Raw genomic sequence first — 27559 nt, 5'->3', positions numbered from 1 at the left:
GATTCTACTACGAGATTCCATCCATTGGAGCCATTAGAATTAACACACAGGTGATATATCCTTCCTTCAGTGTGTGTATGTGTGCATTTGTGTGAATCCTTACTGTAACTTCACTTAGGGTGTGTTTTCTAGGTCATTTTGAGTTCATTACTCTCTTTAAAGATAATTATGCAGATTGTAGATAATGCCTTTAAATATTCCATTACAAAATGACACAAGGAGGCTTGGAAAGAGGAATAGAGAGTAAGTTACAGGGAGAGATAGAGCTCTCTTCTGTCTTCCTGCAGGTCTCAGTAAACTCAGTGAGCCAGAGGCTGTGTTGCCTAATCCACCCCTCCTCGAGTCCACTACACTACCCACCACACAGACACACTCCTCCGGGTCCTCCGCCCCTCACAACCCCGTGGCCCCTCCACCCTCCTACGCTCCCCTCCACTCTGCTGCAGGCACTACCAGGTTCCACAATCTTAGAAAAAAAGGTGCTATCTAGAACCTTAAATGGTTCTTCAGCTGTCCCCATAGGAGAACCCTTTGAAGAACCCTTTTTGGTTGCAGGTAGAACCCTTTTGGGTTCCATGTAGAACACTTTCTACAGAGGGTTCTACATGGAACCCAAAAGGGTTCTACCTGGAACCCAAAAGGGTTCTACCTGGAACCAAAAAGGGTTCTACCTGGAACCAAAAAGGGTTCTCCTATGGGGACAGCCAAAGAACCCTTTTGGAACCCTTTTTAAGAGTGTAGAGCCCCTTGGGATCAGCTCATTCCAGCTGTAGAAATTGAGTGAGTTGCTCGTCCCCAGTGTACTTAGTAACACATAGCTGATGCAGCCTGTGTTTCACAGTGTAGTTGCCCAAACAGACAGGATGCTATTTGGTTGGCCTGGGCCATGCATGTAAAGTAGTCCTTGGTCGTAGCAACACATTAACCCACAGAACCGTTAGCTTGGACCCTGGACCCTGGCCTTTCCCTTGGACCTCCACAGCCTTTCTGCTGGCTGACTTTTATGTTTGCTAAATTGTTCTAGTCAGGTGAAAAATGTCCCCTATATCCTGTGAAAAGGTCTGCCTGTCATCATCCTGATGAAATATCTCCCTGTGGTGCGAGCGTTAAACGGGAGTTTTAGTGAGCTGATAATAGAATAGGTTACGCCTGTCAGCACCTCAGTGTTCAGTCCATGAATAACAAACGGTCAAAGGCACAACACTAAAACAGCACTGTTCTCAGTGTGTTCACACTGGGCGACCCCCCTTGTGTAGAAGATGGATACATAGACTGTTATGGGTAGGGTCTGAGTTGTGCTATAATGGAATATACCATTATGTAAAGGGAGCATTATTTACTGACTATGTGAATAAGACCTCTTTTGCAGACTAAAAGGCACTGCATGGTCAATCCCTTCGTCTGCATTGGCCGTATAGCATTTATGGTGATATGGCCTCTGCAGAATTCAGGGCATTCCTACTTCTTGCGCTTCGTGGAGCAGCTCAGAGCTGTTATGAAGGAAGTTGTCAAGGAAGTGAGTGTGTGTTTATACAGGACCTCCCGCCCTCACCTACCGTCAACCAATCATGTCAATGCGGAGCTATACAGAGCCTTCACATTTTTACAAAGTTTGAGAGACGCACGCAATGCGGTACGGAGCTCGATTTGGCCTCTGCTGCCTCCAAAGGCTCCGCAATTGCGTCATACCCTCCATACCGCGCCTCCAACCACATTTTCGGATCAAGCATAAATTGGCTTTAACTCCCTATTTTGTAGACGTGATCAGTGTAGTTTAACTACCTACATCTTTAGTTGGATTAGGATAGAATTTCCCTGAACTCCTCACCCACAATTGAGATATATTGGAGTTGGTGAAGCGGTCACCAAAGCCTGTTGTTTTCTCATGATTAATTTGAACAGAAACAGCAGGGACTCACTAAGACATTTCACTGACATCTAGGATCAAACTCCCAAGGTCCAAAGGTTTCCTTATCAGATTTGGGCGATGTGATCCCTGTCACTGTGTCACACAGTCACTGATTTCCCCCAATCCCCAATAGCAGCATTCCATGGATCAATACATTATTCAGAAAAACACATTTGACGTTTTGAATCTATTAAATAAACCTAAGGAAAAGAGAATGTGATGAATGTGATGAATCACTCGTAAGTTTAACCCTTAACCCCTGTTTTCAAACACAGAGAGGTGTTTATACACTGCTGTGGTTAACACAGAGAGGTGTTTAAACACTGCTGTGGTTAACACAGAGAGGCGTTTATACACTGCTGTGGTTAACACAGAGAGGCGTTTATACACTGCTGTGGTTAACACAGAGAGGTGTTTATACACTGCTGTGGTTGACACAGAGAGGTGTTTTCACACTGCTCTGGTTAACACAGAGAGGTGTTTTCACACTGCTGTGGTTAACACAGAGAGGCAGTGGGAGATTGGCATGTTTGTGCCACGTGCCTCTGACACTCCTAATGTGTTTTTAGTAGCTGCTTCATATTGATGAGTAATGGCCCTAAATGTCTAAAGACCGTCCGCAGGCCCTACTGCTCCTCAAGTCTGGGCTGCTTCTACTGTTCGCCCACTGGTTTATATAACAGTGAGAAGACTTGTAAGGGTCTTGTAGTTTTACGATGACTGTAAGACAATCACTATAATTAAGCAATAAGGCCCAAGTGGGTGTGGTATACACTACGGCTAAGGCCTGTTCTTATGCGCAACGCGGAGTGCCTGGATACAGCCCTTAGCCGTGGTATATTGGCCATATACCACAAACCCCCGAGGTGCATTATTTCTATTATAAACTGGTTACCAACAGTAATTAGAGCAGTAAAAATATATGTTTTGTCATACCCGTGGTATACGGTCTGATATACCACGGCTGTCAGCCAATCAATTCAGGGCTCGAACCACCCAGTTTATAAAGCAATATATGGTGTGTGTGTGTGTTTGTCATTGCTCTGACGTGTGTGTTCTCCTCCCTGTCTCAGGAGTACCTGGATGTGCTGGGTCGGCCTATGGTGCTGGCAGGGCCCAAGGCCAAGCAGGTCCAATGGACCAACGTCTACCAGGATGCTCTGGTAAGACACAGACTATCCCACTGATGAGTAGCAACACAATTGTCAAGTTACAGTACATTAATTAATTTCTGTTTTAATACTAAGACCATTGTAATGCAGTTTACCCAGTACTAGCCAAAAACCGAAACCCTTTAGAATTAGTTGCTTGCAAACTTCTATTTTGAGTCCTACCTATAACAAAGCTATGTTTTAGATGGAAAAAAATTATATAGATGCTAACACAACCTTCTGAAGTCCCATATACTGAGACTTTGATGTTAATATGTTGTTTGTGTGTTCAGGGTCTGGGTCTGGTCATAACTGGGACCATGCCGGTCTTCAACCTCACCGCTGATGCCAACTCTCAGGTAAATATCAGCAGGAGCATGAAGCTCTAAATTAGGGTTTACAGTGATTCACAAATGAATAGACTTGTTATTGCACAGTTTATCTTCAAATGATCTCAGGGCCATTAGAAAATGTATTTCTGTCCACTGTGGCTCTTTGAGGAGCACAAACATAAATACATAAACATATATTGAATCGGTACTGAGCCATAACTTAGATACAGATTTCCCATTTGAGAGCAAACTGATTTGCATCATTGGAAAACAACAGGAATCCTGACTGCACAACAGTCCCTTCTGTGTCTATAACTCCCTAATGTTGGCCATCAGTCATGTCTAATGGCATCCTCCCATCCTGGTGCACCGACCGACCGCAGGGCAACACTGACCCCCTGAGGTGGCAACAGGCCCAGCAGCTTTGATACATCCATCCACTAATGATTCACAATATAGGACCAACAAGGACCATAGCCAGCTAGCACATAATGTTCTGAGAACCATATGTTTCTTAGAACTTGGTGAGAGCATGGTTGTCCTATGGTTATTTAGCATACAACCTTCCCACAACATTCTGGGAATGGTACAGGATAGTTGCTTGGCTTTGGAAGATTCTCAACACATTTAAGGAACTTGACAAAATAACGTTATTTTCTTGGTATTTCATTACTTTAACAGAACGATTCCTAAAAGTTCAAACATGGTAACATTGTTGGGAATGTTCTAGGAACGTTCTCCAACTGGTTTGACATTGGGAATGTTCTCAACTAGTTCAGAGAACGTTAAGAAACAACGATATTCTTTGGGAATTTCAGTACTTCAGCATAACGTTCCCTACAGGTTTCCTCATGGTTCTATTTAAAGTAATGTACTCAGAACATTAATACAATACTTTTAATAAAAACCACTAGAAAACATTAGTAACATTCAATGTAAAAAAAAAAATCACTTCCTTTCTGTTTTACCAGTCAGGAAACTTATGGCTTCGTTCCTAGAACCAATGGAAAACCAAACATGTACATTCCCACAACTTCCAAGGAACCAAATGTGCTAGCCGGGTAGGGCTGACTTGAATGTTTTCTTTCCAGCATGGTTCCAGCAACTATGGTGGATGCATCACAAGTCCAGCCCATTACAGCTCGTTTTGGTTTGGCTCCCTATATTGTGAATCAGGCCATACTGTTGCTTAGCTCCAACTGAATCAACTGTTCAAATCGAATGGAAAATATTGACACTTGAGATAATCGCACATGACTGATGCTTCTACAGATGTAGGATCTTAATCTGATCACCCTGTTGCAGGATAACTTTCCTGGCAATACAGAAAATGTTAAACGAGTGTATTTGAGGTTGAAAAAGGCTTCTGAAGTTCCAGGGTTTAGATATACATTAATCAGATGGTATAAGGTGTAGATATAGATTAATCAGATGGTACACATGGTAATAAATCACAGATGGTGAGGACAGCTTTTCAGCAGTCAGTCTAATGCCCCTCTCTGTGTGTGTGTGTGTGTGTGTGTGTTTGTGTGTGTGCGTGTGCGAACGTGCAGCCTCTGGCTCTGCTTCTTAATGTGAGAGGTTGACTGATGGTTTGATGACATGACCAGTGGCAGAGGTGTTGATCAGGAACCATTAACTATAATGTTTTTATACAGACTCAGCTCGTCCTTGGTGTCATGGGAGTGGATGTTGCGATCAATGAAATTAAGAGGAAGACACCAACATACAGGGTAAGTACATCACACACACACACACACACACACACACACACACACACACACACACACACACACACACACACACACACACACACACACACACACACACACACACACACACACACAGACACACACACACACACACACACACACACAGACACGCACAGACACACACAGAAACACACAGACACACACAGATGCATGCATGCACACACACACACACACACACACACACACACACACACACAGACACACAGACACACACACACACACACACACACACAGAGACACACACACAGAGACACACAGACACACACACACAGACACACACAGACACACACACACACGCACGCGCACACACACGCAACACAGAAGCAGTAAAAGGATATCTATTTTTCACTGGTTTTGAGTCTCGTTCCTCTCCCTACAGCTTGGAGCCAATGGATACACCTTTGCAATCGACCAAAATGGCTATTTGCTCCTGCACCCCAACCTGCAACCTAAGGTAGGATCAAGACTGTCCTCTATGCATCCCATCTTGCAACCTAAGGTAGGACCCAGACCATAGTAATAGAATGAATAGAACAGGCTTCATTCTATTTCTATGACCCAGACTTTCCTCCTGACTCCTCCTGACTCTTGTTCTACATCATTAGTATTCCTCTGTTCTGACTTTTCTTGACTTTTCTACCCAGATACTGGTATTATTCCTGCTATCTGATTGGCTGCCTGTCTGTCTCTCAGATCATTAACTTCAGAGAGCCTGTCACCCTGGACTTCCTGGATGCTGAGCTAGAGGACAGTAAAAAGGAGGAGGTAAAGACAGCACTCAACTGAACACCCACACATCTCTAACATTGTCATGGTTACTACAGCTGTATGACAGTGGTCCCATGACCAAACTGTTGAATCAAATGTCACAGTTTATTTTTGTTAAAGTATATAAAACTCTCCATCTCTTTTTTGCCTTTCTAATTTCCTTGTTTTTGCCCTTTCTTGTCCTTCCTCCTGTTCTGTCTGTTTCTCTCTCTCCCTCAGATCCGTCGAGAAATGATCGATGGCAAATCAGGGCAAAAGAAAATCAAGACTCTCATTAAGTCAGTTGATGAGGTAAGTCATCAATATATGGCTCAGCCATGATCCATACTGGCGCCATCCAGATATATGAGTCTCAGCCATGATCCATACTAGCACCATCCAGATATATGAGTCTCAGCCATGATCCATACTGGCACCATCCAGATATATGAGGCTCAGCCATGATCCATACTGGCACCATCCAGATATATGAGGCTCAGCCATGATCCATACTGGCACCATCCAGATATATGAGGCTCAGCCATGATCCATACTGGCACCATCCAGATATATGAGGCTCAGCCATGATCCATACTGGCACCATCCAGATTCATGACAACAATTCAAACTTGTTGTACTGTAGTCCAGGTTGTTTGAGGAAGTGATTCTGGTGCAGATCAGGGAGATCTGATGTTGTTGTCTGATTTCAGAGGTACATTGATGAGGCTATGCGGACATACACCTGGACACCAGTGGAGGGCACAGATTACAGGTGAGTGCTAAACTACCAGCCTTCATCTGGATCGTAACCGAAACGGGGAGGGACTACCTGAGCTTCCGTTGCAAAATGTTTCGTAACGGTTTGCAACGGTCTACACTAATGACTACGATCCTGGCAAGATCGGACCTGAAGGTATGAGTGAAATCCAACTCTCACCTGACCATAGGAGTGACATCATCTGACCTTGAACTGAGCCTGTGAATAAGGGACAGTGGGGAAAAAAAGTATTTAGTCAGCCACCAATTGTGCAAGTTCTCCCACTTAAAAAGATGAGAGAGGCCTGTAATTTTCATCATAGGTACACGTCAACTATGACAGACAAAATGAGAAAAAAAATCCAGAAAATCACATTGTAGGATTTTTAATGAATTTATTTGCAAATTATGGTGGAAAATAAGTATTTGGTCAATAACAAAAGTTTCTCAATACTTTGTTATATACCCTTTGTTGGCAATGACACAGGTCAAACGTTTTCTGTAAGTCTTCACAAGGTTTTCACACACTGTTGCTGGTATTTTGGCCCATTCCTCCATGCAGATCTCCTCTAGAGCAGTGATGTTTTGGGGCTGTCGCTGGGCAACACAGACTTTCAACTCCCTCCAAAGATTTTCTATGCAGTTGAGATCTGGAGACTGGCTAGGCCACTCCAGGACCTTGAAATGCTTCTTACGAAGCCACTCCTTCGTTGCCCGGGCGGTGTGTTTGGGATCATTGTCATGCTGAAAGACCCAGCCACGTTTCATCTTCAATGCCCTTGCTGATGGAAGGAGGTTTTCACTCAAAATCTCACGATACATGGTCCCATTCATTCTTTCCTTTACACGGATCAGTCATCCTGGTCCCTTTGCAGAAAAACAGCCCCAAAGCATGATGTTTCCACCACCATGCTTCACAGTAGGTATGGTGTTCTTTGGATGCAACTCAGCATTCTTTGTCCTCCAAACACGACAAGTTGAGTTTTTACCAAAAAGTTCTATTTTGGTTTCATCTGACCATATGACATTCTCCCAATCCTCTTCTGGTTCATCCAAATGCACTCTAGCAAACTTCAGACGGGCCTGGACATGTACTGGCTTAAGCAGGGGGACACGTCTGGCACTGCAGGATTTGAGTCCCTGGCGGCGTAGTGTGTTACTGATGGTAGGCTTTGTTACTTTGGTCCCAGCTCTCTGCAGGTCATTCACTAGGTCCCCCCGTGTGGTTCTGGGATTTTTGCTCACCGTTCTTGTGATCATTTTGACCCCACGGGGTGAGATCTTGCGTGGAGCCCCAGATCGAGGGAGATTAGCAGTGGTCTTGTATGTCTTCCATTTCCTAATAATTGCTCCCACAGTTGATTTCTTCAAACCAAGCTGCTTACCTATTGCAGATTCAGTCTTCCCAGCATGGTGCAGGTCTACAATTTTGTTTCTGGTGTCCTTTGACAGCTCTTTGGTCTTGGCCATAGTGGAGTTTGGAGTGTGACTGTTTGAGGTTGTGGACAGGTGTCTTTTATACTGATAACAAGTTCAAACAGGTGCCATTAATACAGGTAACGAGTGGAGGACAGAGGAGCCTCTTAAAGAAGAAGTTACAGGTCTGTGAGAGCCAGAAATCTTGCTTGTTTGTAGGTGACCAAATACTTATTTTCCACCATAATTTCCAAATAAATTCATTAAAAATCCTACAATGTGATTTTCTGGAGAAAAAAAATCTCATTTTGTCTGTCATAGTTGACGTGTACCTATGAGGCCTCTCTCATCTTTTTAAGTGGGAGAACTTACACAATTGGTGGCTGACTAAATACTTTTTTTCCCCACTGTAAATAACCCTGTGATCTAGAAACTTGCTTTCCTACGTCATTCATCAACCACTGGTGTGTATACAGTGAGGGAAAAAAGTATTTGATCCCCTGCTGATTTTGTACGTTTGCCCACTGACAAAGACATGATCAGTCTATAATTTTAATGGTAGGTTTATTTGAACAGTGAGAGACAGAATAACAACAAAAAAATCCAGAAAAACGCATGTAAAAATTTTTTGAAATTGATTTGCATTTTAATGAGGGAAATAAGTATTTGACCCCTCTGCAAAACATGACTTAGTACTTGGTGGCAAAACCCTTGTTCGCAATCACAGAGGTCAGACGTTTCTTGTAGTTGGCCACCAGGTTTGCACACATCTCAGGAGGGATTTTGTTCCACTCCTCTTTGCAGATCTTCTCCAAGTCATTAAGGTTTCGAGGTTGACGTTTGGCAACTCGAACCTTCAGCTCCCTCCACAGATTGTCTATGGGATTAAGGTCTGGAGACTGGCTAGGCCACTCCAGGACCTTAATGTGCTTCTTCTTGAGCCACTCCTTTGTTGCCTTGGCCGTGTGTTTTGGGTCATTGTCATGCTGGAATACCCATCCACGACCCATTTTCAATGCCCTGGCTGAGGGAAGGAGGTTCTCACCCAAGATTTGACGGTACATGGCCCCGTCCATCGTCCCTTTGATGCGGTGAAGTTGTCCTGTCCCCTTAGCAGAAAAACACCCCCAAAGCATAATGTTTCCACCTCCATGTTTGATGGTGGGGATGGTGTTCTTGGGGTCATAGGCAGCATTCCTCCTCCTCCAAACACGGCGAGTTGAGTTGATGCCAAAGAGCTCGATTTTGGTCTCATCTGACCTCAACACTGACACCCATACACAAAAATGTATGCACGCATGACTGTAAGTCGCTTTGGATAAAAGCGTCTGCTTAATGGCATATTATTATTATTATTATTAACACTTTCACCCAGTTCTCCTCTGAATCATTCAGATGTTCATTGGCAAAGTTCAGACGGCCCTGTATATGTGCTTTCTTGAGCAGGGGGACCTTGCGGGCGCTGCAGGATTTCAGTCCTTCACGGCATAGTGTTTTACCAATTGTTTTCTTGGTGACTATGGTCCCAGCTGCCTTGAGATCATTGAAAATATCCTCCCGTGTAGTTCTGGGCTGATTCCTCACCGTTCTCATGATCATTGCAACTCCACGAGGTGAGATCTTGCATGTAGCCCCAGGCCGAGGGAGACAGTTATTTTGTGTTTCTTCCATTTGCGAATAATCGCACCAACTGTTGTCACCTTCTCACCAAGCTGCTTGGTGATGGTCTTGTAGCCCATTCCAGCCTTGTGTAGGTCTACAATCTTGTCCCTGACATCCTTGGAGAGCTCTTTGGTCTTGGCCATGGTGGAGAGTTTGGAATCTGATTGATTGATTGCTTCTGTGGACAGGTGTCTTTTCTACAGGTAGCAAACTGAGATTAGGAACACTCCCTTTAAGAGTGTGCTCCTAATCTCAGCTCGTTACCTGTATAAAATACACCTAGGAGCCAGAAATCTTTCTGATTGAGAGGGGGTCAAATACTTATTTCCCTCATTAAAATGCAAATCAATTTATAACATTTTTGAAATGCGTTTTTCTGGATTTTTTTGTTGTTATTCTGTCTCTCACTGTTCAAATAAACCTACCATTAACATTATAGACTGATCATTTCTTTGTCAGTGGGCAAACGTACAAAATCAGCAGGGGATCAAATACTTTTTTCCCTCACTGTACATTTAGAGAATACACTCAGGTTATTAATGTGCCTGCTGTCTACATAGTGGATGGTTCACCTGAATCAACATTAAGACACACTCCTTTCTCTCGTAAAATAACTGTAGTAGGATCCTAAACACAAATGAACTGCATGCTTTTTTCATTTGATTCATCTCCAAAACTAGGTTGAACGGTTGAGGTAGAATTATAATGATATTTCCTCCTGGCAACACTTTGATGATATTCAATAGTCCTAGAAATGCCTGATGAGGCTTTTTACTGCATCTCTGTTGGCTGGGAGCCAGTTGTTTGGTTTCCGACTTGAGCAATGTCCCTCTCTTCAATTCTATAAGCACGTCATTAAGCTTGAACAGTAGTTGTATTTCTCTAATCATTTGAACCTATTTTGTTGTGTGAGTGCAGGTTGTTCACGCCTCCCAATTAGGGAATGCTGTCATGTTTGTCCAAAGGCTCTGTGTGTGTGTGTGTGTGTGTGTGTGTGTATATATTAAGGCAGATATAGTATGATTCTGATGTGGTTCTGTGTCTGCCTCACCACTCCAGTCTAGGGCTGGTACTGCCCACATACAGTGAGAACCACATCAAGGCTAACCTGAGTGACCAGATCCTGCAGGTGCAGTGTAAGTACCAGGAGACACCCAACACCAGCCCTCTCTCTCTCTCTCTCTCTCTCTCTCTCTCTCGCTCTCTCTCTCTCTTTTCTCTCTCTCTCTCCCAAATATGACCTTATGCCTCCCTTACTAAGTAATGCGTCCTGGGTCTCCAGCGAACACCATCGTAGGGACGATCAGAGTGGAGCACTCTATACCCCCATTCTCCTCTCCTCTCCTCCTCTCCTCTCCTCCTCTCCTCTCCTCCTGTCTCCTTGCCCCCCTCTCCTCCCCTGTGACAGTGACAAGGACATACTGGGAGTGAAACTCTTTCCTCTACAGCCTCCTTTATCTACAGCCCCCTCTATCTACCCTCTTGTCTTCATACTGTGCCGTTAACTATGGTGATTTTTTTTTCTTCACAACTGTTGAAGAAAAAACCTGAACTAGCAGAAAGGTGAAAGCTGTGGTTTTACTATGTTACTAAGGTGAAAATAATGGTGATCTTGTGCTATTTATTTTCTTTGCCAAATGCTCTCGCCTCTTCTCCACGAACAAGCAATGATTCTGAAGCGTCTGTGTTTTTAAACATGTTATTTTTTTATGTTTCCAAACCCGTGAAAACAGGCATGCTTTTCACTCCTTTCTGTTTTGCTTTTGTTATGATTTCTATTAAGTTGTCTTCCTGTTGAGTTCCTAGATGTGTGATTATTTTCTGTTGGACTGTTTCTTGTTGCTGTTTTGTATTCAGCTTTGGAATCATTCAGTAGATAAACTCCCATGGCCCGTGATGAGGGTCTGTCCTTCCTTCCTCTGTGGGAGTTTGGGTTTAGTGGGTCTGAATGACACCTGTTGTCTCTCTCATGCTTTCTTTCTCCAGACCATGTTGCGCCGCTCTTTTCCTGGTTCTTTCTGTTACGTTTTTATTTTTGGGGTTTTCATGGTTAACTTTCGCAGTGCCGGTTTTGTCCTTTACTTTCGACTTTCTGATTTTCCTTTTTTCTCATTCTGTTCAGTTTCTTGTTTGCTCTTGCAAAAAAGGTGTTTGTTCTTCATTTATTTTCTTTCTCGTCTGTTTGACTTAATTGGTTTCTTTCTTTTGAGAAAGCAATATTTTTATTCAAATAATAATTGAATAAAATATTGTCTGTGACCCCCCTCCTCCTACCCTGACCCTTTCTTTTCTTGCTCACTACTTCTCTGATGGATCCACACAGTGCAATACACCAAGGGCAAGTATACTCCATATTGGTCCACGTTCCCTACCCTTACGTCCTTAACCTCCTCCCACCCTCGCTGACCCCACCCTCACCTGTCCCAGCCTGCTTGCCTCTGTTCCTGCCCATCTTGCCTTCAAGACCCTCCTCTTCCTCCTCCTCCTCCTCACTCTCCACCCACCCACTCACCCACGCTCCTGCTGCAGCTCAGACCCCATCTCTCTCACGATGGCTCCTCCAGTCTACAACCTCACCCCCACGTCTCTGGTGCTTCAGTCACACTCACAACACCTCCAAACACCCAAAGAAGACAGATAATATCCATGTTCTCTGTTAAAACCTTTGTCTTTTGTCCCCTCTATACCTCCCCTCTGTGGATAGCTCTCTAAACTGTCACTTTACTATCCATCTCTCTCTCTCTTTCCTTGTCTCCTCTCCCTCCATCTCTCTCTCTCTTTCCTTGTCTCCTCTCCCTCCATCTCTCTCTCTCTTTCCTTGTCTCCTCTCCCTCCATCTCTTTATTCCTCCCTCTCGCTATCTCTCTCGCTGTCTTACAATGTCATTGTAGCTGAAAAGATGTCTTAACTCTCATACCAGTGTACAGGAGTTGAGGGAGCCGCCATCGGTTCCAAAAGCCATGAGGAGCTAAGAACGGCCTCCATATTAACTGTCCTCACACTAGAGCAGGCAAAGCTCTATCTGTAATGACTAAGCATTGTTTGTCATTATAATGTAGTTAGACAAACTGAAGTTAACCCCATTGTTTTATTAGTATAACTGAGGCTGGTCCCATTTGAGTTCATTGGTCCATGATAGTGCATCTGAGAATGTCACCACAGTGTATCAACTATTTACAACATTATTATGATCGCTGCGTTTAGGCTATTAATATTTTAGCTTGACTAAGGCCACCGGCATTGTAGCCAAGCTGTTTAAGCCCAGGTGATTAAATCCCCATGTTAGCATAACTAATGTTATTAGCATGTTAGCTTTACTGAACAACAGACTGTGTTAGTTAGCTCAACCTATATTGTCCCCATCCATGTCAGCTAGTGCTGCTGATGAATCTCTTTAGGGCCACACTGTGGGTCACCCTGGTCCTCTCATGTTGTTGGGTACGTGGCAGAGCGCCCCGTGGTGCCTGCCTCGTGTGTCGTCCCTCTGTAACCCCTGTATCCATCAGCTTGTCTCCCTCCTCCCCCCTATCAGCCCTCAGACTGCTGGGGGAACGGCCCTCTACTTCCTCCTCAAAACAACCATGACCCGGATGTGCACGGCATTGTGGGTGCAACACTACCTGGGCACTGCAGTCATTTATTAGTTTTCAAATACTTATATGTATCATCTACTTCTCATCTACTTTCTCATGTTTTATAGAGATGATCTGAAATGTAAAAGATGTCAGATAAAAATAGATATATTGCAGTACCAATGTTTAATGAGGTTAAGAGACTCATAGATACATTTACATATTTGAATGAAAACGAATAAGGTTAGCTTACTAGAGGTAAAGCAAGTTGCCCCTTGATATGCCCTTCACAATGCAATGCATTTCCCCTGATTGTGTGTCCCTTGGAGCCGTGTCCCCTGCCAGTCTGAGGGGTGACCACTTCCATCAGGACCCCTGCGCCACCCACCTCCCCCTGCAATACTTGGCCATGTTGATGCCTGCCTGTGAAAACACACTCATTATGGGTTGATCTGTCTGAGAACTCACTTCCCCTCATGGTGTGTGATGGAAGTCAGTTCTCCGACATAAAAAAAAGAACAATTAACTTGAAACCAAAATGGTTGGATTCATCTGGTGATTATTTTTCAATGGTTATGAACTAAAGTGGAAAATGAGAAAGAAGTGAGTGCTGGGCAGAGTCAGGTTGCATTTGAGGCACCATATTGGCTAACGCTGGTGTATCCCCCATGATTCCTCTTCGGTGTTGCTATGGTAACTCCCTTCCTCGTTCCCTGCACCCCTGAAGAACAGCCGCTGTGTACCCAGAACCCCCCACTGCTCATGGCTCTTCCCAGATAATCTTCCCCTTTCTGTTGCAGATTTTGAATCTCTGCTGCCAAACAGTTTTGAGTCTGAAGGACATGTATTCATAGCTCCCAGGTAGCCCTGTGTGAATGTTTGCTGTCTTGCCATTTGTCTTGATGGTCCTCACCGTAGTGTCTCCGCCACCTTCAGCTCACAACATTACTGTGTTGTTCACCTCCACCAACGTCCCTCAACCCCCAACACTTTAACGTCACACCAATAAATCTCCTCAGCCACTGGTCATTTGTTATTGTCAGTCACACCTCTCATTTATTTTCTTGTGGTGTTCAAGACTGTGCTTTTTAATAATTTGTTTGTTGTTGTGTCGTTGCTGTTGGTTTTCTCATATCCTGGTTTGACTTTGTGTGTTCTTTGTTGACAGAGTGAGGAGTGTGACGACACTTGTGTTTTTTTATTTCACAGTTTCTGACAACAACAGAATTTATATAGTCTACTTATTTGGAATTTCAGTGCATTCAATCCTTCTCGCCTCCTACCCCAAAGTAACCCCTCCCATCCCAAAACATACCCTCCCTGCCCCCAGAACTGTTCCTGTGCTACCTCACATCCTTTGCATGTCGCCAGTTGGTGCTGCATGGTTTTGTGTGTATGCATATTCCAGGGTGTGTTCATGCCTGCAGTATGAATACAGTATGTAATCTTGAGAATACCTACTGAGAAGTAAATAAAGATATACAGTATAATGTGTATAAAAAGGTGAATGAAATCCCCCTTTGCATGTTTTCTTTTTGTCATGATCAGACCTTCATCCTGTAAAGCTCCGTGCTGAAAGACTGACAAGTACACTCACTCTGTCTGCTGCCAGTGTGTTACACGTTCACCAGCCCTTCACTCCATATTTCGCTCTTGACATCCTGTCTCGTCAGCATGTTTGAATATCCTGACAACCGCAGGACATGCATGCATATGAGTTTCCATGGGTTTGTGTGCTGTGAGAGTGTTTGGGAACGTGCATCTGGGCATTGTTAATAAGAGCTGGTCATATACCTGCCCAGAGGATATGAGAAGCCAGACACAACTGTTCTTGGGTCTAAATAAAATGATACCACTGACTGTCCTCAGGGAATACTGCAACGAGCTAGAGCTCTCCAACAACAACACTGAGTTCCTGCTCAACTTCATCGCTCTCATGGAGAAGGTGACACCTGACTCCAAACAATGTGAGTCACTCCGTCCCTCCATTTCCCTCAGGGGAGACTACCTCTCATCTTACTGTAGCCTCGCCACGTGGAAATGTAATGGCAGGATCAGAATTCTCATAGTTTACATATGACCGCTATACTCAGTATTTAAATGCACAGTCACAATCAACAATTTGCTGTCAATCACAATGCCTCCTAAAGCATGTTCCCTTCTCACTGTGGTCTAACCCAGGTGACAACCTACTCCTTCATAACCTTATCCTGGACACTGGCATCATCAGACAACTGGTGGAGAAGGTGTGGAAAACCAAAGACCTCACCACGTGAGTAGAGGACTGCATGTGTACTACGTGTTATATCCAGAGTCTGGGTACTTCCTTTATTCTCACTCTCCTGTTCTGTGTTGCAGATATGGCTTTCTGGCAGTGTTCGCTGCAACAGATGGAGGGATTACAAGAGTGTATCCCAACAAGTGAGTCCAGTCTTAATCTACCACCTAACATTTCTTCAAAGTTGTATGTAGTAGAGTACATTGGATGTGCACGTAAAGCCTCCCAAATATTGGACCAACTTCAAGTGCCAAAGTCAAGTGCCAAAGTCAAGTGCAAAGTCAAGTGCATAAATGTATCTAAATTACTTTTTGTGCTTATAAACATATAAACCGGTATTAAATATCCAGGATAGCTTGGACCAAGGTATCTGCCAGTATACCTTACAGTTTAGTAGTTTCTGGCCCTGGCTCTGTCTGTGAGTTTTAATGTTGTGCTGATCCTCAGGGCTGCTGAGACTTGGGAGGAGGACCCTGAGCCTTTTAATGCCAGCTATTACCGCCGGAGTCTGGACAACAAGGGCTACATCTTCAGAGCGCCTTATCGCACCGGTGAGTCACCATCTGTCTCACTTCCACCCAGACACTACTGGACTACTAAAGTCTTTATGGGATCTGTTCTGTTGACTTGTTTGTTATTGACTCCCTCCTCCATCCCTCCTCTCTCCCTACTTCATCCCTCCTCCCTCCATCCCTTCTCTCTCCCTCCTCCATCCCTCCTCTCTCCCTACTTCATCCCTCCCTTCTCCATCCCTCCTCTCTCCCTCCTCCCTCCATCCCTTCTCTCTCCCTCCTCCATCTCTCCTCCCTCCCTCCCTCTTCCATCCCTCCTCTCTCCCTCCTCCATCCCTCCTCTATCTCTCCTTCCTCCTTCCTCTCTCCCTCCTCCATCTCTCCTTCCTCCTTCCTCTCTCCCTCCTCCATCTCTCCTCCCTCCCTCCTCTCTCCCTCCTCCATCTCTCCTCCCTCCCTCCCTCCCTCCTCCATCCCTCCTCTCTCCCTCCTCCATCTCTCCTTCCTCCTTCCTCTCTCCCTCCTCCATCTCTCCTCCCTCCCTCCTCTCTCCCTCCTCCATCCCTCCTCTCTCCCTCCTCCATCACTCCTCCATCTCTCCTCCCTCCCTCCCTCCTCTCTCCCTCCTCCCTCCCTCCTCCATCCCTCCTCCATCTCTCCTCCCTCCTTCCTCCCTCTCTCCTCCCTCCCTCCCTCCTCCATCCTTCCTTCTCTTTCTTCTCCTTCTCCAATGCAGTGAATGATGAGCTGCTGAACCCAGAGAACGACACCATAGGAATCCTGGTCAGCACTGCAGTGGAGATCATAGTGGGAGGGAAGACCATCAAACCTGCAGGTGGGCCATGCCGCACCGCACCGGGACACTGGGACTCTGGGAGGGAAGGGTTCATTAGCATTGGTGGAGGTGTAGCACATGGGAATGTGTGAAACTTACTCCTCAGCCTGAAGTGTCCCCACTTGCACCACTGCATAGCTAGCTTTCCGCGTGGCGCCGACTGGTAAAACGCTTCAGGAGGGCAGTCACATGTGCTAGCAAGGCAGAGGTCCTGAGTTTGTGTGATGTCTTTTACAGAGGCATGATGAGTAGTATGGTTAGTTACTCCACTGGGGACTAGTATGGAGTAGTATGATGTGTTACTCCACTGGGGACTAGTATGGAGTAGTATGATGTGTTACTCCACTGGGGACTAGTATGGAGTAGTATGATGTGTTACTCCACTGGGGACTAGTATGGAGTAGTATGATGTGTTACTCCACTGGGGACTAGTATGGAGTAGTATGATGTGTTACTCCACTGGGGGCTAGTATAGAGTAGTATGATGTGTTACTCCACTGGGGACTAGTATGCAGTAGTATGATGTGTTACTCCACTGGGGGCTAGTATGGAGTAGTATGATGTGTTACACCACTGGGGACTAGTATGGAGTAGTATGATGTGTTACTCCACTGGGGACTAGTATGGAGTAGTATGATGTGTTACTCCACTGGGGACTAGTATGGAGTAGTATGATGTGTTACTCCACTGGGGACTAGTATGGAGTAGTATGATGTGTTACTCCACTGGGGACTAGTATGGAGTAGTATGATGTGTTACTCCACTGGGGACTAGTATGGAGTAGTATGATGTGTTACTCCACTGGGGACTAGTATGCAGTAGTATGATGTGTTACTCCACTGGGGGCTAGTATGGAGTAGTATGATGTGTTACACCACTGGGGACTAGTATGGAGTAGTATGATGTGTTACTCCACTGGGGACTAGTATGGAGTAGTATGATGTGTTACTCCACTGGGGACTAGTATGGAGTAGTATGATGTGTTACTCCACTGGGGACTAGTATGGAGTAGTATGATGTGTTACTCCACTGGGGACTAGTATGGAGTAGTATGATGTGTTACTCCACTGGGGACTAGTATGGAGTAGTATGATGTGTTACTCCACTGGGGACTAGTATAGAGTAGTATGATGTGTTACTCCACTGGGGACTAGTATGGAGTAGTATGATGTGTTACTCCACTGGGGGCTAGTATAGAGTAGTATGATGTGTTACTCCACTGGGGGCTAGTATGGAGTAGTATGATGTGTTACTCCACTGGGGGCTAGTATGGAGTAGTATGATGTGTTACTCCACTGGGGGCTAGTATGGAGTAGTATGATGTGTTACTCCACTGGGGGCTAGTATGGAGTAGTATGATGTGTTATTCCACTGGGGGCTAGTATGGAGTAGTATGATGTGTTACTCCACTGGGGACTAGTATAGAGTAGTATGATGTGTTACTCCACTGGGGGCTAGTATGGAGTAGTATGATGTGTTATTCCACTGGGGGCTAGTATGGAGTAGTATGATGTGTTACTCCACTGCAGGCATAGAACATATTTAGGAAATGTAAATTGTAGTGTTTTCGAGGTGTAAAAAGGCATGAAAAGTTTGTTATTTCCACTTTAAACGAAAAATATATCAACCCCTTCAAAAATGTCCATTAATTATAATCCACATACTAATTCACATTTCCTGTTGCTGCAGGATCATTATCCTGCTGTGAGAAACTGTTCAAATTAAGATAGTACATCTGTAGTAGGTATTTGGAGGGAAATAAATGTATCACGGTAGGAGGAAAATATCTGTCTCTCGCACGCACGCTCTTCCCTTCTCTCTCATTGCTTTGGGAATATCTCAACGTCTCTCCCTCTATGTATGACTAGTGGTTGGAGTAAAGCTGGACCTTGAGGCCTGGGTGGACAAATTCAAGATCTTGGCTAGCAACCAAACAAGTCCAACAAGTGACAACCGCCAAGTCCAACAAACGGTAACAAACATAAAGACAACCAGGAATTGAACCCACACAAAAACATATGAAATGTGTTTTTTGCTGATCCTTGATGATTATTTGTTGCAGTGTGGACCAACCAGTGGCTGTGAGATGGACTGTGACGCCAACAGCGAAGTAAGATTATGAATAATCAGTGGTGTAGTGGAGGGTACATACAGGTTTACGCCGTATACCCACTTATCTTTCAGTGGGCATTGTGTATACTCCCTTCTTAATCCCCAGGATGCGTATTAAAGTAGAGTAGTGGAGGTATACGCCGTATCAATTAACAAGGTTGTTGGAACAGATCAGAATGTTTCGCTTAAAATGTTGATAAACTATTATTTATTCACATTTTCAGTGCAGCAATGTACACACGGCGGTAGGCCTAGAACGGTGTGAATGTTCCAAAATGCTATTTGTGGGAAAACATAATTGAGTCAGAAGACACCAGACTGTGAAAGACCAACATGGGATATATCATTTTAGGTCATTCAGAGTGTATGTCACTGTTTATCTGAGAATTGTTCACACAGGGAGGGCCATTTGGGATCTTTTGGCAAGATTAGACTAAACCCACATCTCCAGGCACCACTACACCACTGTGCATAATGCTAATATCATGTTTTCAATGGTACTATATGCATGAGACATAGTTGAGAGTTAAACAGACTAACTAACAGTTGGGTTATCATGTTGTCATGGTTGTCTATCTGTGCCTGCCCATGTAGGACCTTCTGTGTTACCTGGTGGATGACGGTGGTTTTATGATCATGTCCAATCAGAAGGATCACTGGAACAAGGTGACATGTCCTTACAGTTAATACAAAGCTTTATTGAACCCAGTCTATCCTTGACTTAGGGGCATGTTTTTATAAATCTGTGTTGTGTAACTCTGAATTTCCTCTCTTCTACAGATTGGCATGTTCTTTAGTGAAGTGGACCCCTACCTGATGCATGCTCTCTACAACAACTCCTTTTACAACCGGAAGCAGTCCTTTGACTACCAGTCTGTGTGTGACCCCGTGCCAAGCAGCAACACCGGGGCTGCGCCAAGAGGAGTCTTTGTGGTAAGGACTTCACACATTCAAAAATGAAAGACACGGCTATCACCCTTCTGTAATAATGGATTAATGAATGCTTGATAGCTAGCAAATTTAAAATGGTGAACAGTCAATGTCCTTGTGTTCATGCTTCCCCCTCTTTCTCCCTCCCATCAGCCCACCATTGTGGACTTTGTGAACCTGGCTTGGTGGTCATCAGCAGCTGCCTGGTAAGACCAGAGAATACAGGAATACTGTTACCTGAAACACACACTACTAAAACAGAGCCACATATTTGCACCACCAACATCCTTTAAACAATCTCCCTTTCCACTCAGGTCCCTATTTCAGCAGCTGCTCTATGGAATGGCCTACCATAGTTGGTTTGTCACAGGTGAGTACAAAGTCGAGATATTGTTATATCACTGTCCTATATATATGTTTTTTATGAAGGACAGTGATTGCAACACTAGACTGTACTAGTGATTATCTGTGTCCACATCAATATGTATATGTCTGTGTGTTGTAGATGAGGTGGAGGCCGAGGGGATGGACTCCAGAGAGACCAGCTGTGTGACGATACAGACTCAGTTCTACTTCACTAACATCAGCAGCTCCTATGACATCCTGCAGGACTGTGGCAACTGCTCCAGGTAGCTTTTACTCTACACTTACAACTCGTACACACCAGTGGAGGCTGCTGAGGGGAGAACGGCTCATAATATTACATTTTACATTTTAGTCATTTAGCAGACGCTCTTATCCAGAGCGACTTACAGTTAGTGAATGCATACGTTTTCATACTGGCCCCCCGTGGGAAACCGAACCCACAATCCTGGCGTTGCAAGCGCCATGCTCTACCAACTGAGCTACAGGGGAACGGCGCAAATGTAATGGCATCAAACACCTGGAAACCATGTGTTTGATATATTTGATACTATTCCACTGATTCAGCTCCAGTCATTACCACAAGCCCGTCCTCCCCAATTAAGGTGCCACCAACCTCCTGTGGTGCACACATACACCAACATAGTTAATGGAAAATGCACTTGAGTAATAGTCCTTAATTCAGCGTTTCCCAAACTCAGTCCTGGGGACCCCAAGGGGTGCACGTTTTGGTTTTTGCCCTAGCACTACACAACTGATTCAAATAATCAACTAATCATCAAGCTTTGATCATTTGAATCAGCTGTGTAGTGTTAGGGCAAAAACCTAAATGTGCACCCCTTGGGGTCCCGAGGACCGGGTTTGGGAAACGCTGCCTTAATGAATCTAAAAGTTGATGAAATTCTATCAGAAGTACTGAAATAGTAACCTCATTAAGTTAAATGAGCCTAGTAAAACTATCTCATGGAGCTGATCCAACAATGAACAAGTCTGTCATATACAAATGTAGGATCTTAATTTTATCACTATTTTGTTGCTGAGAATTTTCCTGATCTTTTGTGATTGATTTTGATAAATTCACTGAAAACCCACACTAACACAAGGTTATATAAACAGTATTATAAACTGGGTGGTTTGAGCCCTGAATGCTGATTGGCTGACAGCTGTGGTATATTTAAGCAATAAGGCCCGAGGAGGTGTGGTATTCTGGCCAATATACCACGACTAAGGGCTGTTCTTAGGCACCAACGTAATTAGAGCAGTAAAAATACATGTTTTGTCATACACGGCTCTCAGCCAATCAGCATCCACCCAGTTTATAACAGACCGTATACCACAGGTATGACAAAACTTTTATTTTTACTGCTCTAATTACATTGGTAACCAGTTTACAATAGCAATAAGGCACCTGTGTCCAGGCACTCTGCGTTGCGTCGTGCATAAGAACAGCCCTTAGCCGTGGTATATTGGCCATATACCACAACTCCTCTGGCATTATTGCTTAATTGCACTTTTCATGTAGCCTACTTTTGGCCAGCTAATAACCTAACCACCGATCAAGCAACATAATAGACTAAACATAAAAATCCTGCAGGATTATTTTGCTGTGACAATATAGGTCAATTTAAGATCCTACACTTGTAAGAAGAGTTTGTTGACTCAGTCTCTCTCTCTCTGTGTGTAGGCTGATCCATGCCAAGAGGTTAAACAACACCAACCTGCTGTTTGTGGTGGCAGAGAAGATGCCCTGCAATACCTGTGAGGTAGAGAAACTGTCCCAGGCGGAGACTGAGTGTATCCTTACCAACATATGCACACCTGCTGTTGGGAGTCTTCTCCGCTCATTCGTTTATCTATCTCTTTATCGACTTGTTTATAAGAGTGGCTTTTCACATTCAACTGACTGGTGTTATTGTCAAACCATTTAAATGTGGGTTCGGTCCAGTTGACCCTTTGATGCCTATTCTAACTAAAGCTTCTGTATGTTGTGTTTATCTTTGTGTTACATGTTTTTTATGGCATAAACCTGTGGGAGAGGAAGCTATAGGAGCGGGTGTTTGTACACACAGAGACTTGGAGAGTGACTATATAGGTAGTGTGAGTCATTCCTTAACCACGCCTCTTCCAGTCAAGGACGAGAACCCATCATGTGAGGACATGAGTGCAGCGAGGTATCGAAAAGGGCCCACTGTGTGCTACGACTACAATCTCTCTGTAAGACTTACAACTGAGTGTACAACTCAGCACTCGTTTACACAGACCATACAATAAACATATACTCATGCGCATAGATCCTATTTTCACTAAGAAGACACACACCATTAATATTTATTTTTTATTTTCAAAAATTCTACTGTATGACTAAATATGTCTCCTTTACTCTCCAGGAGAACACATCAGACTGTGGGCGGGGCCACTCCTTCCGCCCCTCACTCCAGACCCTGCTCATGATTCAGCTCTTCCTCCTCTATCCAATTGCCAGCCCCCATATTCTGCCCCTCTTACTTTAATTCTCCTCCTGTCTACTCTCCCCAGCTCTTTTTCCATCCTAAAGCCCCCGCCCTCTCCCCTCTATGCTCGCCCCTGCTCTAGTCATAGGTTATAATGGGACTTCCTGTCACTGCAACTTGGAAGCCCTGAGTACCGCGCTACTGTACCCAGCTAGCTTCAATTGTTGTTGCTTAGTGACAGTTGCAGGACCTGTATGTTCTCAGCGAGTTACGTACCTTCATCCATGGGAAGAGATTCAGAAGGTTGGTGTTCCAACCACCACAATTATCAGAGGCTATGTCAGAAAACAAAAAAGACCCCACCCCTACCCGCATCAACAGGACGAGTGACAAGTTAAAAGACAAGTTGGATGCAATGTCACAGAGCTCCAGCTGTCATGGACACAGCAGAGTTTAGGTTGAATGTTTCTGCCTCTGTTAGTCAGACGGGATGAGGAGACATGGCCTCCATCTCGCTCACTCATCTCTGACCTGATCAGTCTCATCGCTCTGTCATGTGTCTCTCATGGGGGGCTACTATACGGACCATTCAGACATTTATAGCTACTGTAACAAGAGAATTAAGGAAAAAATGAACTTTCAAGTATACAAAAACATACAATTATAAACTGTTGAAGTATTGAGTATTCAAAGCATATGTTAGGGTATCATTTGCAATGAAAGTTGTTAGTTGTTACATTAATTAATTTATGCACTATATCTACTTCTTGCCAAAATGAGAGACTTTTCATGTGGTCTTATTTTTATAACCAAATTAGTGAGAGGAAAAAGAGAAACTCAGAAAGGAAAGCTAGAGAAATAGTGTTAGGAATAACTGAGTTGGCTGAATACCAATTCTTCTTGAAGACCTCTACTGTTCTCCACTTGAAGTTTGAACTGTTTCTGCCCCTGGAAGCACAGTATTGTATTTATAATCATGGTAATATGAAATAGTAGTCTTACAAAGAATAACATTTGACGTCTTTGATCATCATAGATAACTGATGTTAGGTAATTAATCGGTAATTATGTGTCCGAATTGGACAAAGCTAATTATAACTTTTCCCTTACAAAAAAATAAAAAACACTAGGCTACACCAGTTTATTATGAATCAGTATTAAGCCTCTCAAAAGTCTGAACGTTTGGGCTTCATTGCTGTAGGTGGTGTGTAGTACAGTGCTATCCCACTCGGCACACACTAATTGAATCAACGTTGTTTCCACGTCATTTCAACGAAATTACATTGAACCAACTTGGCATCGACGTTGAATTGACATCTGTGCCCAGTGGGATCCTTTCTGATCAGTGGACATTCTGACTGACCTTTGCTCCTGACCCCAGTGAAAGCTAACCCCTCTGCCAATCCTCATACGGCCGCCACACCGGGTCCACTAATGTTCCTAGGACTGTATGTATGTGTTTAATATCTGTTGTCACCACAGAAGCGCAGATACACAAATATCTATTCAGACTGGCCCATAAGTATCTCATTTTAGTTGCAGGTAGGTTTTGGCAGAACTTAGCTTGTATTACCTTTGACAGACGCTGTGTAACTTCAGACCATTTGCTGCTGGGGGATTGGGGCTTAACATTTCCCACATAAAGATATGCAGCTGAGGCCACTGACGACTGAGCTGCAGTCTGGGTGTGTTTTCTGTTACATGTCATTCTGATCAATTTGAAGTGAAATGTCATTAGACTCCATGTTTAGGAGCCACTCTCTGTTGTCATAGTGCCTTGATGCACTTTGTTTTGGAAAGCATTGGCTCTAGAGCTACTGTACAGTAGCTTTATAGAAGAGCCACCCTAATGGCTGTGGAGCTACATGATCTTTATAGAGCAAGTCTATTGGCTATATATCTACAGTAGCTTTATAGAAGAGCCACCCTAATGGCTGTGGAGCTACATGATCTTTATAGAGCAAGTCTATTGGCTATATATCTACAGTAGCTTTATAGAAGAGCCACCCTAATGGCTGTGGAGCTACATGATCTTTATAGAGCAAGTCTATTGGCTATATATCTACAGTAGCTTTATAGAAGAGCCACCCTAATGGCTGTAGAGCTACATGATCTTTATAGAGCAAGTCTATTGGCTATATATCTACAGTAGCTTTATAGAGACACCATAATTGACTAAGACGTTATTGTAGCTCAATGTAGAGATTCGATTGGCTGTGGCTCCTGGTTGCTGTACCATTCCAGGGCTACCTAACTGCTACCAGATAGAGTTGCTGTACAGTACCTTTACAGAGCCATCTATAGAGCTAAACTATCAGTATAAAGCAACTGGTCTTAAAACTACCTTTATAGGGCCACCTGACCGCTATCGTTGCGTTTCTGCCTGAACCGTATGTGCGTTTGTGTTTGTGTATGGGTGTATGTTTGTTTTAACCCTCAAAGGGAATGTCTTTAAAGGTGGGTTGAGAGGATGAGGGATGACAGTTATGGTAGTGTAGCTGTTTGTTGTTCCAATTCCAATGGAAGAAGTGTTATATCAGATGTTGTTATGGAAGAAAAAATTTATTTTACAAAAAAAAAGAATCCAATCAATTTTTTCTGACCGGTTTGCTCAATATATTGTCATGAGGGAGCTGCATACTGTATGTAACCTCTGTATTCACAGAGGTGTTCAAAAATAATGTTTAATATGTCAGTGTGTTTCTGTTTCAAAGGATACATAGTGACTAAGCCTCTCTAAATGCCTTAATGTTTCAGTGTTCTCCCTCTTACACACACTCGCGCGCACACACACACAAACAGAACATACACACACACACACACACAAACACAACATACACACACACACACACACAAACACAACATACACACGCAGTGAGGCTACCAAATATTCACTTTTCTCCACAGACTTTCCCAATCCAGAATGTTGAGCTCTGGATTTAAAGAGGTTTAGGTTTTGGTGTGTCCGTCCGTCGATATGAAATGGTGTGAGTTTGTTGTACACATTCCTGCTTGGAGTGGAGGACTTTCATAGTTTACATTGACTCTGAATCTGTATTGACTCTGAAATCCCTCCACCCCTCCTCACTGTTAACGTGAATACAACATCTAAACCCCAAAACCTCCTTTACTGTAACCATAACTACACACATAATGTACAGTGAAAAATCTCATTTTTGGCAAGACAAAATGTTTCGTAACTGCATAATTATCTCAGTGAAAGACTGGACCAAATAGAAATTCAGAATATGATGTTTGCAATTGGCTCCTTTCAATGTTTGGGTCCACCATTTTTGAAATTCCTCGTATAGTCCTATTGCATTCTATTGTTTTATTATATCACAGCATCTGTTTGTCCCTCTGTAGATCTCCACATTTACTCGGTCAATGAAGGCTACATTCGCTGTGGAAATGTACCCCCTGTGACTTCCTCTGGCTCAGCAGCAGACACAAGCACTAACAAATAAAATAAAATCAAAATAACACACACACACACACACACTCAGACATGCAGTTACACACTCATGCACCCACCTGCACAAGGCACACACATTTAACACTAACAGTCATACCTACACATACACAGCTGGGGGATGTTCAGCTCTAGACTGAAGTAAGCCATGGGACTGTGTCAAACAAAAGGTCAAAGAATCATGATTTGTATGTCTGTGTGTCCCAGAAGGGGACCCAATAGTGTGCTGAGGGACACAGGTCAGTTTTCTGTGGTTTGAATGTTTATTTATTTTTGCCAACAAAAAAAGACAAGAGAAAATAAGGGCCAGCTTGGGGTGAGAGGAAGGGGTCTGCTTTACGGCCAGCCCTAGAGGGAGGGTCTCCACGTGGCCCTTCCCCTACCCCTCCCTAGCCTTGCCGTTTCCGTGCATCTCTGTGGGAAAGACACGTGTGTATGTGATTCTGTAGTCTGTAGTCTGGTGCTATGTGACCATGTTTGACAAATGTGTTTAAAAAAAATCTGTAAAAAAATAAAAAGAGTAAAATCAGTCAAATTTTTGTGAAGAAAAAAAAAAAGGAATAAAGTAAAGATAACTTTGAGATCTAAACTGTTTTTATTTATATTTATTTTTGTTAATTTTTTGTGTGTGTGTGAATGTATGTGTGTGCGCAGAAGATTTAGCTCCCTCTCTCTGGGCATTGGTCCATGTCGCTCCATTCTTTTGTACTGATAAAGCAAAAAAAAAGAAGAGGGTAAAATTTGTAAAATATTGTGTCTGTGACTCCTTGTAAAATATTTTCAAATTGTTTATTACAGAGAATCAGTTATTAAATAATGTTCATATTTTTCACTTCATTTAACTGCGTGGTGTTTGTTTTTACATCTCTGAAATACCAGGACTCATGTCCAGTACATACATACTGTATACAGTTGAAGTCGGAAGTTTACATACACTTAGGTTGGAGTCATTAAAACTCGTTTTTCAAACACTCCACACATTTCTTGTTAACAAACTATAGTTTTGGCAAGTCGGTTAGGACATCTACTTTGTGCATTACACAAGTAATTTTTCCAATAATTGTTTACAGACAGATTATTTCACTTATAATTCACTGTATCACAATTCCAGTTCAATTCCAATTCAAGTTTACATACACTAAGTTGACTGTGCCTTTAAACAGCTTGGAAAATTCCAGAAAATGATGTCATGGCTTTAGAAGCTTCTGATAGGCTAATTGACATAATTTGAGTCAATTGGAGGTGTACCTGTGGATGTATTTCAAGGCCTACCTTCAAACTCAGTGCCTC

The 27559-nt window shown here is 43.6% G+C and overlaps 1 protein-coding gene across 1 annotated transcript; it reads left to right on the top strand.

The window, feature by feature from the left end:
- LOC311120200 (voltage-dependent calcium channel subunit alpha-2/delta-2-like) lies at positions 1-22857 on the top strand (the record flags this gene model as incomplete). The annotated part of the gene is made up of 25 exons (XM_084194817.1): positions 1-50; positions 2983-3072; positions 3354-3419; positions 5051-5125; positions 5544-5618; positions 5858-5929; positions 6152-6223; positions 6622-6683; positions 10805-10881; positions 14118-14178; positions 15187-15284; positions 15499-15589; positions 15676-15738; positions 16043-16146; positions 16844-16942; positions 18811-18914; positions 19005-19052; positions 19649-19720; positions 19835-19987; positions 20138-20190; positions 20299-20354; positions 20490-20613; positions 22032-22141; positions 22476-22561; positions 22735-22857. Coding segments are annotated over 25 exons (2084 nt in total), but the record flags the coding sequence as incomplete, so codon positions are not given.
- Positions 22858-27559: the final 4702 nt, after the last annotated feature.

Source organism: Coregonus lavaretus (assembly GCF_964263955.1).
Source record: "Coregonus lavaretus genome assembly, contig: HAP1_SCAFFOLD_4508, whole genome shotgun sequence".
NCBI lineage: Eukaryota > Metazoa > Chordata > Actinopteri > Salmoniformes > Salmonidae > Coregonus > Coregonus lavaretus.
Note: the sequence above shows the minus strand (reverse complement) of the source record. Positions and strands in the feature narration are given on the sequence as shown.